Below are 16,559 nucleotides of genomic sequence, written 5' to 3'. Positions count from 1 at the left end.
CTGTTGAGAATACGTTGACCTGTGAATGTATATACTGTGTACAAGAAACATCAGTGTATTGTGCACACGTTTGAACATACAATAACACCCTTTTCAAGTACTGTACCTTAGTACTACTACTTAGTACAGTAGAGCATTTTTAAGGTTGTACTTAACTTTAGTATTTCTGATTTTAGGTAACACTTTCAGGCATGGGTGTCAAAGTGATCCAGTAAAGGGCCGTGTGGCTGCAGGTTTTCATTCCAACCAAGCAAGAACACACCTGACTCGACTCATTCAATCACCTGAACTGTCTTCACACAGTTGATTTGTTGGACCAGGTGTGTTTTTGATTGGTTGGAATGGAAACCTGCAGCCACACGGCCCTTTACTGGATCACTTTGACAGCCATGCTTTAAGGGTTCAATTCATATACTCGAGTAATGCTTAACTAACGCATGACTCATGATGATTTAATACAAAAGTGTATCTTGAATTCCTGTCGCTGTGTGCCTTTATGTAACCAGTTCACACTTCATTGAGATCATTAGTTGAGGAGCGTTTGTTCACAGTTAACTTCATTCATTAATTGATATGCGATATCAAATTTGCAGGATTCCTCATACATACAAGTTTATTTCAGGAGTAATCGAGTGCAGAACTAGAAAGATGAACTAAAATCAAAATCATCTAGCAGGTACTTGATGACTGATCAGACAAATTTAAGCTCCAGTGCTTTCAACAACAACAAAAACAACTCTATTTCACTCGCTATGTTATAAATGTGTCAAAAATACCATATTATGTATATTCTCATAGATGCATGGTCCTAATATAAACGTTTATGTATAATAGGACTTCAGCTAATTTGGTTGCATATCAATTTATTTTTATTTTTTACATTCCTAAAATGATCAAGTGTGAACTAATCACATAAAATCACAGTGACTCGATCATTTGTTAATGATGAGAAGCAGGAATTCATGATACATTCATGCCTTAAATCATCATGAGCCGTGCACGTGTTAAGGATTACCAATGTGTACCCCTTCACAAAATCGATGAACCACCACAACTATAAAATATTCTGTATCGATAGAGATGCAGCTGTCCAACAGTAAAGGGATGAGAATTAGCTCAGCTACAACATTAAGTCGCTGTGAAAAGACTCTATATCGATAAAACTAATCCAATAATGTAACTCTCACTCTGCATACTATAACTTTTTATACATTAAGTGCATTTTGACACCAACACACTTTCTGAATGTACTTGTACTTGTTACTTGTTATTTTTACACCACTGAAGCCTGTTACTGCGAGTTCTTAAGGATCTGACAACTATGAGACGGTAGCCTACACACAATACACACCATAGTATTCATATAATAACGATCACTATATTCACAATGGCAGTCATCATCAAGTTATTATTATTATTATTATTCAAGCACTTTTATGAATAGAGTTACAAAGGGCATCACAGACAATAACAACATCAGTGTTTTCAGTTGTTTGATGTGTGTTGTGGCCCACACGTGTTCAGCCCATAGACATTATACAGTCTGTGGTTCAGCCGGATCTTACCATTCAACTGATAATAGTGACATTGATTTTGCATGAAAGGTCGATACTCCAACAAACGCTCCGTCTGTCTGCTCTGTGCCGGGCATCTGCCGCCCGCAGCCTGGTCCTTTCAACGATCTGACACATTTTTATGAATGTCATCACTGCCACATTGTGCACTGCAGTGAAGGCAGCTCTGCAGGTTGTGTGTGTGTGTGTGTGTGTGTGTGTTCGGAGGGGCAGCTTGTGCGTGATGATGATGATGATGATGATGATGCGCGTGACGCCACCACGAGCAGAGGCAGATCGGCGGAGCAGACAGGACCCGGGCTGAGGCAGCAGCAGCATCCGCACCAGCAGCGCCGCCACAAAGGGAGCTCAGCGCTGGTTGAAACCTCGACTCTCCGCTCCTCTTCTCCAGGGTTTGAGATGCTCCGGCTCGGCGGAAAGATGTGCGGCTTCTCGGCCCTGCTCTCGGTTCTTCTTGCCGGGCTCGCGGCGGCGACCTCGGATCTGTTTGACAACCAACTGGGCGACATCAATTACTGCAAAAAGCAATGCCAGCTCACCATCAAAAACAAAAGCCCCGCTAAAGTAAGTTATTCCTGTGTGCTGTACAGCGTAGGCTGTGTCTGCAGAAAGCGCATTATCAGCAGCGAGCTGACAGATAGGCATCCTGCTGTCCGACATTTCAGCGCTTGCACCGATACACAGGCTACACAACATACTCGGCATCGAAAAAAAAACAATCTGAACATGGAAAATATAGGCCAAATGTGTTTAAGCCTGTGCGTAATGACATGGTCGCTCCGATTCTTCCGCTGCATTCTCTTGGATGCTACGGCGCATAATTAGGCCGAAAGATGGATGCAGCTCATTTTCTTCTGCACCTTACAGACGCGTCCAAGAAGTGAACTGCATTCACCCAGCTCATCTCGAGATGTCTCACACTAAACCAATAATTGATCATTTCTAAATCCGCAATTGGGATCGATGTGTATAGCGCAGGCTGTGGAGGATCAGTGAGACTGTTATGAGCCACGGAACAATTCTCCTTTATTGACACAGCATCTCCCTGCTTAGACGAGGCCAGACTGGACCCTATAGCTAGATGATGGCTGTGAATGTTACCGGGAGTTTCTGTGCTTTTGAGAGCTGTGATTTCGGATGTTTGTCCTCTCACCTCCTCCGCCTCCTCCTCTGCTGCCTTCAGGTGTGGTTCAGGCATCCTGCAGAAGCACAGCTGCAAAGCGCTTCACCTGCTTTCAAGATTGTGATTGAAACCGAGCGACTTGAGCACACACAGGCTGTATGTCGAGTTCAGGGACAGCGCACTGGGCAGTAACTGCACAATTGTTGAATAAGTCGCCTCCAAACTATAAGGCATCGTTTCATGGTTTGAGATAAACAGCCTTATGTGGGAAACAGGGACACTAAGTGAAGATGATGGCAAGCACAAGGCTGTAATAAATCGTTCACGGTCGTGGTCAGGGGATCTCTTTGTCTCTCCTGTTCCCAGAGAGGTCACCAGAGGGAGCTGTTTCCCCTTTTTCAAACCTAGAATGAATGCATTATGACAAGAGGAAATATAATGTGCATCTTTCTTTCTCAACACCTCATTTTCCTGTACCAGTTTTTTGCAACCGACTCATTGTCTCTGCTTTTCCCTCCTGACAGGCTATAATTCAACAGCTGCACCGTGTCATTAAGAGATGCCATAACCCATCAAGTCATATTTTCTAACAAGGGGATCATGAGTTTATCCAAGAGTGCAGGAGACATCTCTAATTTTGCGTCTTCCCATGTCTTCTCTCTGTTTGGCCGTAGGACTCCATAATGAACGCCTGTCACCGCGGCTGTCGCCTCTACTCCATCTGCCAGTTCGTCAATGGCAACGCCGGCTTCAATACCAGCAGGGAGGAGTGTCAGGGAGGTGAGTCAGTGTGTCAGTCTGTCTGTTTGAAAGACTTTGCCGGTCTTACAGCCTCGGTGAACAAGCCGAGGCCGAAGTCCATGCTGCTGAGGCCTCAATCCTTAATATGCTGTGTCAAAATGAATGGCAGCAGATCGAATTCTTGTAAAAATCCAATCAAAATGTAGCGAGTATGATTCATTTTTACAGACTCCTACTACATAATGTGCAACTTCCAGCGATTTCTACTTGTTTTGTGTCTTAAAACCTTGAAGAAGTGAGTCCTTTTTGACAAGACAAGACTCTTTTTTTTTCCTAAACATTTCCTCAACAGCTCTGCTAAATATTGAAGTGTTTCCTAAAGCTGCCAGACCCAGTGGGTATTTTCTGGGTGTTTGAGGCTGTTCTGCCCTGTTTGAACTGCTGTATTGGAAATCGATGATGTGATTTGCCGTCCAGACAGCAGATGCCCCGTTGCCCCCTGTTTCAATCACTGAAACGTGGAGTGAATCATCTCTATTGGGGCCCACAGATACATCTCTCCTGCATCTTTATTGTTCTTACCACACACACACAGCCTGTACCTCTTTTATTTCTGTTTATATTACATCCAAATGACTGTAGTGCTACGTGCCCACTCTCTTTAGTGCTTATTCTCTCTCTCTCTCTCTCTCTCTCTCTCTCTCTCTCTCTCTCTCTCTCTCTGTCTCTCTCTAGCCTGCCAGGAGGCATATATTAAGCTGCTGGAGCAGGAGGCCTGCTGCACCGGCTGTGCCAGCCAACCCTCTGAACCTGAGATCAAGAGGAGGAAGGTGAGAAAGAGAGGGGCTCTGCAGTCAGTGGCTGCACACACACAAACACTGCAAATGCAGCTACAAGAGCCAAAGTGACTTAGGAGGTCTAAATGTCAATATCACTACTAAGAGCACAAGTGTGTACATACAGTATACTGAAGCACATACACACACAGTCAATACTTCTCCTGCTAATAGAGTATCCTGCTCTCTCTCTCTCTTTTGTAGCTCAGGGCCATGACTCTCCGCCCTAAGCCCCCCTCTGTGATGGAGGCGGTGTCCAGCTGGTGCAACGACATTGTCAGCTCTGCCCAGAGCTTCATCTCCTCCACCTGGACCTTCTACCTGCAGGCTGATGATGGCAAGGTTGTGGTTTTTCAGGTAAGACCCAAGTTACTTAGTCTTTGTCCAGGGACAGGCAGCCTTTGTTAAAAAGCATTTGTCTCTGATCTGTCCATTCTAGATGCATAGATAAATGGTTATATTCTGCTAAATGTTCATGTAAATGCACATTTTCCGTGCTCTTTTGCCGGTGTATATATATGTAAACATGTGATGGTGTTTTAAGCTCAACCCAGCTGCTAAACTTGCTAGATATGATGTGATTTTGTGTTTCTGGCAGCAACAATTTGCTGATAATTAATGGAAGAAAACTATGTTAATGCTGTGAACACCAAGGCTTTTTGTGGTTGAATTGAAAAAGAAAAAAACACCCACCTACATTGACCCAAAGTTCACTCCCAAAACGTGAAGAACATAGGCTGACATGTGATCTCTGCTTGCCTGATATGAGACAGAACTGTCAACTAGTGTTACTCTGTGGAGTGGGTGGATGGTAAGGTCTCGACCCATCCAACACATTTCATATCAAATCTCATCAGTGAACAAACACAAAGAGAAACACAGAATACATGACTTTACGTCCTGATGGTGTTAATATGTGAATGTTTGTCGTCGTCTATATTGCATGAATCAGAATGAATTTAAGAGTCTTATGTTGTAGCAAATATTCAGCATTGTTTAATTAGAACTGTAAAATGTCACCCGGTTTTTTAAACATCTGCGCTGACAACAGAGTTGGATCTTTATGTCATTCGCTGCAAAAGACACGGACAAAATGAACACTGCAATCTCCATAAACGATCCTCATTATGACCCACTCATAATGTCATGATGGCGGAAAATTATAAGATTAATATCTACAAAGCTTTTTCATGTCGTGTGTTTTTAACCGAGGGTTAAAAGAAAGCAACTAGACCTTTATAGATTATTAGTTGAGCTAATCTCTGCTTTCTGTTAAGATAGTGAAATATATCCTGTGAGCTGAACGGGGCTGTAGCGTTTGGGTCATTGCCAAAACAACTCACAGCCCATTTTAGAGTCAGTGCATCTGTGAGGGTTGAGTGAGCAAGGACACGCACAGCGGGGTGGGGACGAGGTGATTGAATCCAGAGAGCTGCAAACATTTTTTTTTCTTCTGCACTTTAATTGTTTATAAATGTCCTTTTACATTATGTCACTTTCCTCAGCACCATGCATATTTGATAACCAGCAGGGCGAGATGTGGTGAACTCGCCTCAGGATGGAAACTCACTGCAAGATTTAAAGTTCTGGTTGTGACAAATACATTTTCAGAAGTTATTTAAGGAATTTGAAAAGACAAAGTAAATGGAGCTGACAGACTCACGTATCAGGATTATCAAGAAGATAATTAAGTGGTTAAACGTTTGGCCCGTAACTATTTTACGGTCCGGATCAAGGATTTTGTTTTCTTTTTAAAATTTGAGTTAAGGTCGTCTTTAAACATTTTCACTCCTGTCTACTTACTTTAGTTCACATATCCAGTGATTACCTCTGACATTATGTGTACTTTCATGCAGATCTGGATCCAGACACAAATTAAACATTTCTTCACATTATATATCATTAAAGTAGAAAATTTACAGGCTTTTGCAGCCTTGGCAGAAATACATGCTCTCGAGTTGAACTTAAACATATTGCTAAGGTCAATGCAGTAAACCACCTACCGTATACATTAAAGCTATAATCAGAGTTGGTCTGTCTAACCACCAGACTACCCAACCATGTCCTCCAAAAGCTGGTCAGAAACCTGCGTCCCTGTCGGGGGTTTCCCGTTTCCCGTGACTTTGATGGCATTTTTAGCGACATAATTAAAGGGCTCAATAGGAAATGACAGTATTTAATGCTGCGTAACCCATTCAGAAGGGCTACCGTATAACAGAGGAGACTTTCATATGCTGAAACTCACTACTAGGTACACTGGGCTCTGAGGCACAACCTCATATAGAGATGCAGCAGCCACAGAAATTACCGACATTTCTTTCGGACATAGTGATGGACGATTGCTCTTTATGGAAGTGACATGCAGGCTGAAATGGTGAGGGGAAGCCAGGCTCCACGGGGCTGTGAGACGACTATCAGGCCTGTGTTTAGTGGGCAGCTGGCAAACTGCCACCAAGTTGACAGATTGACTCTCTGATTGTTGAAACAACAGAAAAAGTCCAGCTAAATTGAGGGACAGCGGGGGGGATGTCCATAAAGAGCTGACTGTCTTCCTCCATACATCTATGTGTGTGTTTGTTTGACCTCAAATTGTGAGAATAACTAGTTGTGTGCACCGTAGACAAACATCTGTGGCAGCAATTACTTCAGATTATAAGGGTGGAGTAAGTCACTTTTAGGTCACAACTGGGGCTTGTCCCCCAGTGAAGGAAAAAGAAATAAAGAAAACGTGTAATTTGGAGGAAATATAGGTAAAACACAGCCATTTAACTCATTCCCTTCTCACCAGCCCTTGTTATTATGACAAATCAGCCCATGATAGCGCGACAGTGTGAGAGAGTTTGAGACAAAAGTGAGTCAATGAAAGACTTCCTCCAACTGAGCTGTGGTTCTGTTCATGAGCTGGTCTGCAGAACTAATCGAACTGAATGTAAAGACAGAATTTTACCCCATTTATTTCTTGACAACTGCCTCAGTTATTCTGCCTGCATGCATTTTAAAGAAACAAAAAACTCTTTACAGAACTGAGCGATCCTGTGAAAATGACAGTGTTTGAGGGAAGTGTGACTTTGACTTCTGGTGTTAAACTAAAAAAAGGTCTGTGTACTTTCTCATCTTAGTTTACTGAAAATGATTTATTGAAATTTATTGAACATTTTCCTGGATCTAATTTCCATAAACACCAGTCACTCCAATTACTCATGAGTGTACTAACTTCTTCTTCATATTTTTTTGTCATATGCAAAAACATATGCCTCAGATTGCATCTCACTTGGCAAATATAGACAACAACGTGTACAGGACCAAACACAATCCCTGAGGAACTCCAGAAGTTTCCTTCCAGCCTGAAGTGGCACCATTTACCATCACTTACTGTTTCTTATTATGTAAAAAGTCCAGTCTGTATATGTCATCTATACAATAGGATTTATATTTTGACAGTAGTCCTTAATGAGGGACCGTAGCAAAGAGTTTTGGAAATCCATATATATGCAATCGACTGACCCTCCTCTACCCAAAGCTCTTGACCTCTGACCAAGAACCCTGAGAAACTAAAGGGTGGTCGATCTTTCGTATACAATAAATGTCCTGAATAGGTTTTCCATTGGCTTACATCGTACAGAATCATGTTATTAGGGTCTTTGGTTTTTTTTGTGTATATTTTAATCATTTATTTTCAGTTTTGTAAACATTCAAACATCCCAATCCCACACCCTCATTGATGAAGAAATAGAAAAAACAAACAAAAAGACAAAAAGCAAAACAAAAACTTTCTTTTATAGGATACAATGCACTAGAATAAGCAGAACAATCGGTAACAGCCGTTGATTGTATGTCTACAATGGTTAATTGACCAAGATATATATATACTGTATACATATAGTATGTATACATGTACACATAGGCAGTAGCCCACAGTATATATGTATTATGTTCTATGTTTGATCTCTGTCTGTTGGTCTGTTGCTCTTAGCCTTTAAAATTGGGTCACAAGTATATTTTTTAATTTTTAAATAAAGCCCAGTAATTTCCTTAAATACATTTAAGGGCATTTTAGTTTTTCATTCATGTCAAACAGAAGTAAATAGTGCATTTGTTAGGGACTATTTTCAGCAGCTGCTTAATACACTTTGGGTGCACTAGTAAACGTTTGTGGCGATTGTTCACGACAAACTACAGAGCCCATGTTCATCTTAATGATTGAAGGTATCAGTCAGAGCTTGATGACAAAGAGGAAGGAGCTATATCATGATTTTAATACTCAGTATTTGTTAGCAGGTCATTGATTGACCACGTGGGTTGCTGTAGTCAAAGCTCAGATTAAAGTCCATCATTTCAACACCATAAGTCAATTTAAAGTCCAATTTAATCTAGATATTTCTCCAAGGTTTCTTTCTTTAATGATTCATTTGCATCATTTGCACACAGCCAGAGGGGCTTCAGATACCTTGTGTTACCATGTTCCCCACTCTGCATGGAGACACAACAAAGAGGCAGCGTTTGTAATTGTGATTAACCTCTTTTCATTACACGTTTATATTCATTTGTTGAACAGATTGTACCTCGTCTCAAAATCAACTAAATAAGAGAAGGGAGATCTAGTCTAATTGTATCCACCCCTCCTCAGGCTGAAACCCTTTCTCTTTAAGGCTGAGCCATTTATTTCTTTCTTTCTTTCTTTCTTTCTTTTTCTTTCTTTCCTTCTTTCTGTAAGCCACAGCACCTTTTACATTCTCTCTCATAATGCATGACAGATGCAGATCAGGCTCCGCTCGTCCTGACGGTTAGATCTCTTCAGTCTGCAGCCAATGAGAATCAGCCCCCTCACGTCTCCCCAAACCTTCACACTCCCGCTGCATCTGGTTTCAATGCACTCTGTCAGAAAACATTGCTCACGCGGGATAATAATATCCCCGATGCGAAATTACTTTTTCAACGTAAGAGGTTGAAGCGTTTTTGGGAAGCAATCTAACCAGCCGTGTCTCCACAGTTGACTGTTTCGTTATCCTGGACAAGTGATTGAAATTCTTGAGTAGAAAACAGATCAATCATTTCCTCAGTAAAGTAATGAGAATGAATGATTTTTGCTGGTTTCACATTATAGTGTAAGACACAGCAAGAGGTTTCAAAGATCATTGATCCACTTAGTGTCGGAATCGATAAATACTGGGTAGTTGATGCTACTGCTGTGCGTGTGTGCGTGTGCGCGTGGGCGTGTGTGTGTGTGTGTCTGTGTGCGTGTGTTGCTGAGGCCAGCAATAGTATTGTTGCAACCGACTACAGCTGCCGCCGCTGCTGCTGTGCAGGGAGGGTCAGCAGTGGGGAACCAAAATCCTCTTTTAATGAGTTCTCCAGGGGTAACCAGAAACACTGTGCACATAATGAAACACACTACAGTGCAAATACTGACAGCAGGTGGTGTGTATGTGGTAGCGTTTTTTTAAAAAGCTTTTTTTTCAGAGGTGCTGTCCCGGTTTGAGGAGTTTTACTAAACTGGTTTGGGTGGGCGAGACTGTCGAGACACATCTCGACGACATTGAGCAGGCAGGAGCAAAGAATGGAAATAATTAGTTTCAACGCCGTTTGATTAAGTCACACAACACATTGAGTGCTCAGAGTTATAATCCTTTTGCTGGCGTTCAGATTGATTTGATATTTTCACTGAACAGAAGAGTAAATTCAGAAGGTGATAGAGTAAAAACAAATTGGACTGCAGCACTAAATTAAAATGAATTCAGTTGATGAACAATTACTCATGCTATGAAGATCTTCTTGAAGATTGGCTGCGTCAGTGTACTAAATTCTTTTTCATATTTCATATGTTATCTGCAAAAACATATGCCTCAGATTGCATCTCACTTGGCAAATGTAGACAACGTGTACGGGACCAAACACAATCCCTGAGGAACTCCAGAAGTCACCAGTGTCCTTCCAGCCTGAAGTGGCACCATTTATCATCACTTACTGTTTCTTATGACGTAAAAAGTCCAGCACTAAATTAAAATGAATTCAGTTGATGAACATATTTCTTTCACTATTTATTTTAACTTTTTATGTCATTCTTTATAACTAACCTCTGAACTTTCGGTGAAGCAAAGCAAATAAAAAGAGCATTTTGTTTGAAGGTTCAAGTCAATTATAAAGTAATGCTTTACATACTGTAGAGTGAACTCTAGTTTTAATATTGGTCTAAATGTAACATTAGATGACTTCCAGCTTCATTCTAATGATAATTAATATTGTTTCATTCAAATGTGGCATTGTTTTTTGTTTTTCATGTGGTTTTAAAGGAATAGTTTATCATTTTTGGCAATACGGTTTAACACTGCCCTTGTCCTAAATGTTTTGTTTTAATGTTTATGTTGAATGTTTATGTTTAATTATTTTTATCCTATATGCTATTTTATGTTATACGATGTATCTTTGTTTTAATGTATTGAAGAACATTGAGTTCACGCTTGTCATATGAAATGTGCTATCTAAATAAATTTGACTTGACTTGACTTGACTTATGTCTGAAGACTAAATATGAAGCTAGTGCCAAGAAATTGTTAGCCTAGCTTAGCATTAAGACTGGAAACAAGGGGAAACAGCTAGCCGGGCTCTGTCTGTTAGCTCAATAGTTACCACTCAGACATGAGAGTAGTATTGATACATTTCCTAAATGTAACTAACTATTCCTTTAATGTTTACTGTTGTGTTTAGTTATGCCTCATTTGGATGTGTGTTAAACAGACCCTTTCCTGACAGTTGTGAATTATTGTGCTGTAGTTGAGAGTCTGTGTTGTTGTTTGTTGTCCTCAGAGCCAACCAGAGATGGAGTACTCTCTGCCCGAGCTGCAGGCTCCTCGATCTAACGTGGCGGACAAACCCTGGCCTCAGGTCCACTCTCACACCCAGAGACCCCATGGTGAGAACATACTTTACACACAACACACACACGTATCTGTGTTTAGCAGCACGTGCATGTTGCTGCAATATTCCCTCATTTGCATCCAACCAAATGTTTGTTTTCAAAACAATTGTTTGGCAGGTGTGAGGGGACATGGTGAGAGGGGAGCATCCAAAGCAGGAGGCAAAGGGAAGCACCCTGTCCAGCACACAGACGACCCCACGGCTGAGCATGACTTCCTCGGCTGCATGTCAAGGTGCGCTGGAGCTCGAGTTGCCCTGCTGAGAATGAAATACTTAAATGAGAGAACTAATGTCTTTTCCCCATGAAAACATACTTAACATAAGTGACAATCATTTCCTAAAGTTTATTGTCAGTATGAAAATCAACTTGCAGAGACTTGAAAGTTACTTGGATATCATAATCCATCAAATATACCTGATTTTATTAATGTCAAACGTGTGATAATATTATGCGATGTAAGTCCGACAAAAACAAAGGTAGACACGATGGACTGAGATGCAGCCACTGAGATGGATGATCTAACTCAATCTTTCCCATACTGGCATAAAGGGAACTAACAGCTGCGTGTTTGGTAGGGAAAAAAATATCTTATATTATGCTTTGAACGAATTTGAAGCAGTGATTTGCAGTACAACATGCAAAAACTGCTCGTAAGTCAGGCTAGTACTAAATGTTTCTCTGTTTCTCTAGCCCTCTGCAGTCTCAACCCCTAATTCTCTGGTCCCTCTTTGCAGACGTTCAGGCCTTCCGCGGTGGATTTTGGCGGCCTGTCTCTTCCTTTCCATCATGGTCATGTTGTGGCTCAGCTGTGCCAGCCTCGTCACCGCACCAGAGCAGCACATCAAGACGCAGGTACACAGAGAAAAGTATCCACAATCAGTGTATAAACCAGCACATGCCTGTGAGGGAAGTAATGACTTCATGAGCTTTAAAGGGGACATGCTCTTTTTCAGATTCATTCTTGCATTTTAGGTTTCTACTAGAAAATGTTTACATTCTTTAACGTTAAAAACGTTTCTCTCACAGTCTGCCTGAATATACCTGTATTCACTCTCTATCAGAAACACTCAGTTTTCACACCAGTCTCTTTAAAGGCCAGTTCAGAGCAAAGATTTGCGATGAGATGAAACCATTTTAGAACGTTGCAGGTAAAAGCTGCTGTGGTGTGAACCGGCCGTCTCATCTCCACTCGAACTGGCTGATGTTGTTGCCTGTAACTCAGCTTCGTCAAGTCGCCAGCAGTTGGTTTTAGAACGTAACTCACGTCACCTGTTTCAAAAGCCAATTAACTCGGAGCGAAGTCCACTGGTCAAGTCACGTAAAAACTGGCTGAAATGGCCGTTTGCACGGAGGCTCCCTCGGCTTGCGAGTTAGAGAAAAAGAGACAGAGAAAGAGGGTCGAGCGAGCTATATTATAAATTAGGAGAGGGAGCGCCAACATCAAGAAAAAGACAATGAATCAGGGAAATAAAATGGTATTTTTGCCATTTCATCACTACTAGAAATGCAGCTGTAGCAAGTATCTCACTACCTCTGTCCTCATTTATATTTTATGGGGCTACAAATTATATCGAGCTACGAAAAGAAAGCCTAAAAGTCGGAGGATAGATCAGAAGTACAGAGAGGTGTTGCTGTGGAGATGATACACTGTCTCGTGTCATCTCGTCTCGTCTCGTCTAGTCTCGTCTCACTGGTGTGAACTGGCAGGTTTCAGAACGTTGCAGACCTGCATTTTTTCCAGTTTCAACTCGTCTCGTCATGAATCTTTGGTCTGAACCGCGCTTGAGCCCCCCTTTTGAGAAAGCCCAGTTTGCTCTGATTGGTCAGTGTTCCCAGATCATCTTTGTCTGCGTCTCTGCACCGTCATTGCAGCTGGTGAATGACCTTAGCTCCTCTGAATCGGCACTTTTTACGCTTATAACAAAAAATGTACATATTCCAATATGAAAAAAGCGGACACTAGAGACAGACAAGCTGGGCATCTTCCGAGCAGCAGTTTGCTCTCCACAGTGAAATAGTCTACCAGTCTTCTTTCAGTTAGGCAGAGGGACCATGGCGCCTGCTGTAACCTTCCAACGTGCAGAACCGCGGTCAAGCCAACCGACACCCGCATCACTTGGCCGAGCACGGACAGCATGTAGATCTTAACGATGTTTATGTTGAGATAAATATTCCCTTACATGTAGTTATGTCTCCAATTGTATCGGTTTGCCCACTTATGGACTTAATGCACAAAAAAGATATTTGAATATATTTGAACCTGTGTGTTTTTTCAGAACGAGTATTTACACTTTTCACATCATTATTAACAGCCCTACTTTCTACCTACAGCACATATAGTATATTTGTGACATCACAATCTTACAGAGGTCCTGACGGCTCGTGTAAAGGCACAGTTTCTGAATACATGCTGTGTGCATTTCTCTGTGGATTAAGCATTTTGACACACACACAGTATTTTTACAAATCAATCTTTTTTTTTTTTAACAATGTGGGATCTTTAAGTTACACTCACAAATGCAAGGGTTGTCTGTCTGCAGCATGCTTCACAGTGCAGTCTGAGTGCAAAAGTCAAGACAAGGTAGTGTGAAGTATTGTAGGTGAACTTGTTATCACTTGTTTCTTCTTTGTGTCTTTCCAGCTGAGTATCAATGGAGATAAAGAGTTTCTGGATAATGCCCACAAAGTCAACCCGTACCACCTGAGTCCTGTGATCGCCGTCGCCATGAAACAATCGGAGGAGAGCCAGGAGGCGGGGCCGCTGCCGGTGAAAGTTGACCTCAACAAAACCTGCGTTTAGAAAAGGACCAATGGGAGAGCTGCTGTCTTGCTTCCCAGGGTAACCTTGTCTGATATCCGTGGCACGTTGGTGCAAGGGGTGAAACAAACACATAACAGGACTCAACCACCAGAATTTTTAAAAACACATATTTTTAAGAGCATGGCACCTCCTCTGTCATTTAAAATTACAATACCGATACATCTAGCTTGGTCTTGTTGGTCTGATGGCCTTTAATTTCCATGAACAGCCCAGATTTCTTCGAGTCCATCCTCAGATTATCCTTAAAGTTCAGCCTGCTCGTCGCTTATTGATAAATCTTGTCTCAGAGCCGTGCTGGAGACCAGCAGAGAGAGGATGGATTACAGCAGAGAGCTTTCATATCATTTTCCAGGTCTGTCGTGGTCAGGAGGAGTCAAACGCTGAGATTCATTTTACATTTAATTTTGCCTCGTTCTCACAGAGAGTTTGGATTAATTGATGGGCTGCTAAGGGGTAAAGGGGCGAAAGAGGACAGGAAGATGTATCAAAGCCCGGCTAAATACTTTGAGAGCTTTTTTACGAGCGCTTCAGGACTGATTAGACATTTTAAATCACGTTTTCTCCCTCACAACGTAAACAAATCCTGTCGAGTCCAGAGGAACAAAAGCACACTCGCTCCGAAAACTAGTGTCTTTTGTCCTCCTCTGTGTGTTCGTGTATGTTTGTATGTGTGTGAGCATGTGTGTACATCTACAACAGCACACAAATACTAAAACACTGGTACATGCGTAACTGGAACTGGATTGAAAACTGGGCGCTCTGTCTGAGAATGAGCAAAAACAAACACTTTATTTATTTTCTACTTTATTTATTTAGAATCATAAACATGAGTTATCTGTTAAATAGTGTTATTGAAGTGCCATGTACAGTTAATTCATCACACAAATGTTATTGATCTGTATGTAAAAATACATTGTAACACACATTGGAAAGAGACACATAGAGGGGAGATTGCACCTATTACTGTATAATTATCATATTATTGCTCTTATATCACTTCAAGCGTTCTTAGCTGTTATATGTGCCACATGCTTTCTAATAGCTGACTATTTTGTATGTCCTAGGAGCACACACACACTGAAGGATGACCTCTGTAACAATGTGTAATGCAAAGCTTTCAACATAGACCGTTGTTATTGAACAGAGTTGCACAGTCTTAGAGAAGATGTTTCCGTTTTCCTCTCAGTGCTTTTGATGTTCCGTAACGCTCTCTTCTCATCCAGGCTATGTAGCCGATAAACCGCGCATGCAAGTGAAGCTTCAATAGTTTAGCTTAACCACTCGCCACACCTGTATGGCAAGACTCTACTGTAGACTTGTGATTTTTGTGTTACTATTTACTGTAAACATCGAATAGAATGTGTAATGATGAATGACAATATCCTCATGATTTACAGGAAGGATGTAATTGAAAATAGACATTTATATTATTCTGTGCTGGTTCAAACTGAAAGTATATCACAAGGAGTAGGATATGAATTTCAATCTGTTTTGTTTTCATTTTTACCCGTCTGCTTATTTTCAATGAACTGATACTTACAACATGATGAAATAAAGTGTTTTCATTGTAAATAAATTGTGACGTTGAGTGTTGTTGTTTTTTCCAATTTACACTAAAGAGAAGAATAAATAAAAAATAATACATGTGTGTGTGTTCCTAACATATGCTACCAGTGCGGGACACAATAGACAAAGGCTATGTCCCCAATTGAGAAAGCAGATTTTGGGGTCAGTGGGTAAGTTAGGGTTAGGTTAGGTCTCACAGAGTCAATGTAATGTCCCCATAAGTGTCCCAAGTAAACATGCAATGTTTCTCTCTCTCTTTCCCTCCCAGCAGAAAGCTGTGTGACATTCATGTCTCATCAATGCATGTTACTAATTCAACTTCTTCCCCGGCGATGTTTGTGCTTTGTCGTCTCCCAGGTCTCTGCTGAACGTGGTGGTGCCTGCTGCCGTGGTCCTGCATGACGCTTCCTGCTACTATTATAATGTATAACCTTAACTGTGCTTGTTTCTACTATTCTGCTGTATTAACTGCCATAACATATAAGTCATATTCATATTACTATAGATATTATTATAGTTACTGGAAGTGTGTCTGTCTCTGTCTTTGTGTATGTCTTTGTCTCTCTCTGTCCATCTGTCCGTCTTTTCTCTCTTTCTCTCTCCTTTTCTTCCTCTCCAACCGGTGCAGACAGATGTCCGTCCTCCACAGAGCTGGGTCTGTCTGACGTTCCTGTCTGTTATAGGGAAGGTTTTCGTTGCCACGGTACTCTACGGGGGAATTGTTGGGTCTATGTTTATCATAAATAAGTCATAGAGTGTGGTCTTTACCTAGTCTGTAAAGCGTCCTGAGATAACTTTTGTTATGATTTGGCACTATAAATTAAATTGAATTGAATTGAATTAAACATATTCCCAGTAACCCACTGGCTGCCAGGATTACTGAGGTTCTGTCCCACAGTCAGCCTTCTACTTTATTCCAAAGATGTTTACTGGAGTTGAGATCAGGGTCTTTGCAGGTTCTTTCACATCAAAGTATGCGGAC

The 16,559-nt window shown here is 41.3% G+C and overlaps 1 protein-coding gene across 1 annotated transcript; it reads left to right on the top strand.

The window, feature by feature from the left end:
• Positions 1 to 1,821: 1,821 nt before the first annotated feature.
• On the top strand, positions 1,822 to 15,543 carry tmem59l (transmembrane protein 59-like). The gene is made up of 8 exons (XM_083940487.1): positions 1,822 to 2,138; positions 3,372 to 3,477; positions 4,174 to 4,268; positions 4,479 to 4,631; positions 11,079 to 11,184; positions 11,308 to 11,422; positions 11,925 to 12,042; positions 13,832 to 15,543. Exons 1-8 carry the CDS (start codon positions 1,974 to 1,976, stop codon positions 13,988 to 13,990), a joined length of 1,017 nt encoding a protein of 338 aa, XP_083796613.1. The 5' UTR covers positions 1,822 to 1,973; the 3' UTR covers positions 13,991 to 15,543.
• The last annotated feature ends 1,016 nt before the right edge of the window (positions 15,544 to 16,559 follow it).

This window comes from Echiichthys vipera (assembly GCF_963691815.1).
Source record: "Echiichthys vipera genome assembly, chromosome: 3".
Lineage (NCBI taxonomy): Eukaryota > Metazoa > Chordata > Actinopteri > Perciformes > Trachinidae > Echiichthys > Echiichthys vipera.
Note: the sequence above shows the minus strand (reverse complement) of the source record. Positions and strands in the feature narration are given on the sequence as shown.

Excerpts from the sequence above, each read along its gene's own strand:
- tmem59l (XM_083940487.1), top strand. The coding sequence starts at position 1,974 with ATGCTCCGGCTCGGCGGAAAGATGTGCGGCTTCTCGGCCCTGCTCTCG. Across the intron at positions 4,269-4,478 it reads CTGAGATCAAGAGGAGGAAG|CTCAGGGCCATGACTCTCCG; the intron begins GTGAGAAAGAGA and ends TCTCTTTTGTAG. Across the intron at positions 4,632-11,078 it reads GCAAGGTTGTGGTTTTTCAG|AGCCAACCAGAGATGGAGTA; the intron begins GTAAGACCCAAG and ends TGTTGTCCTCAG.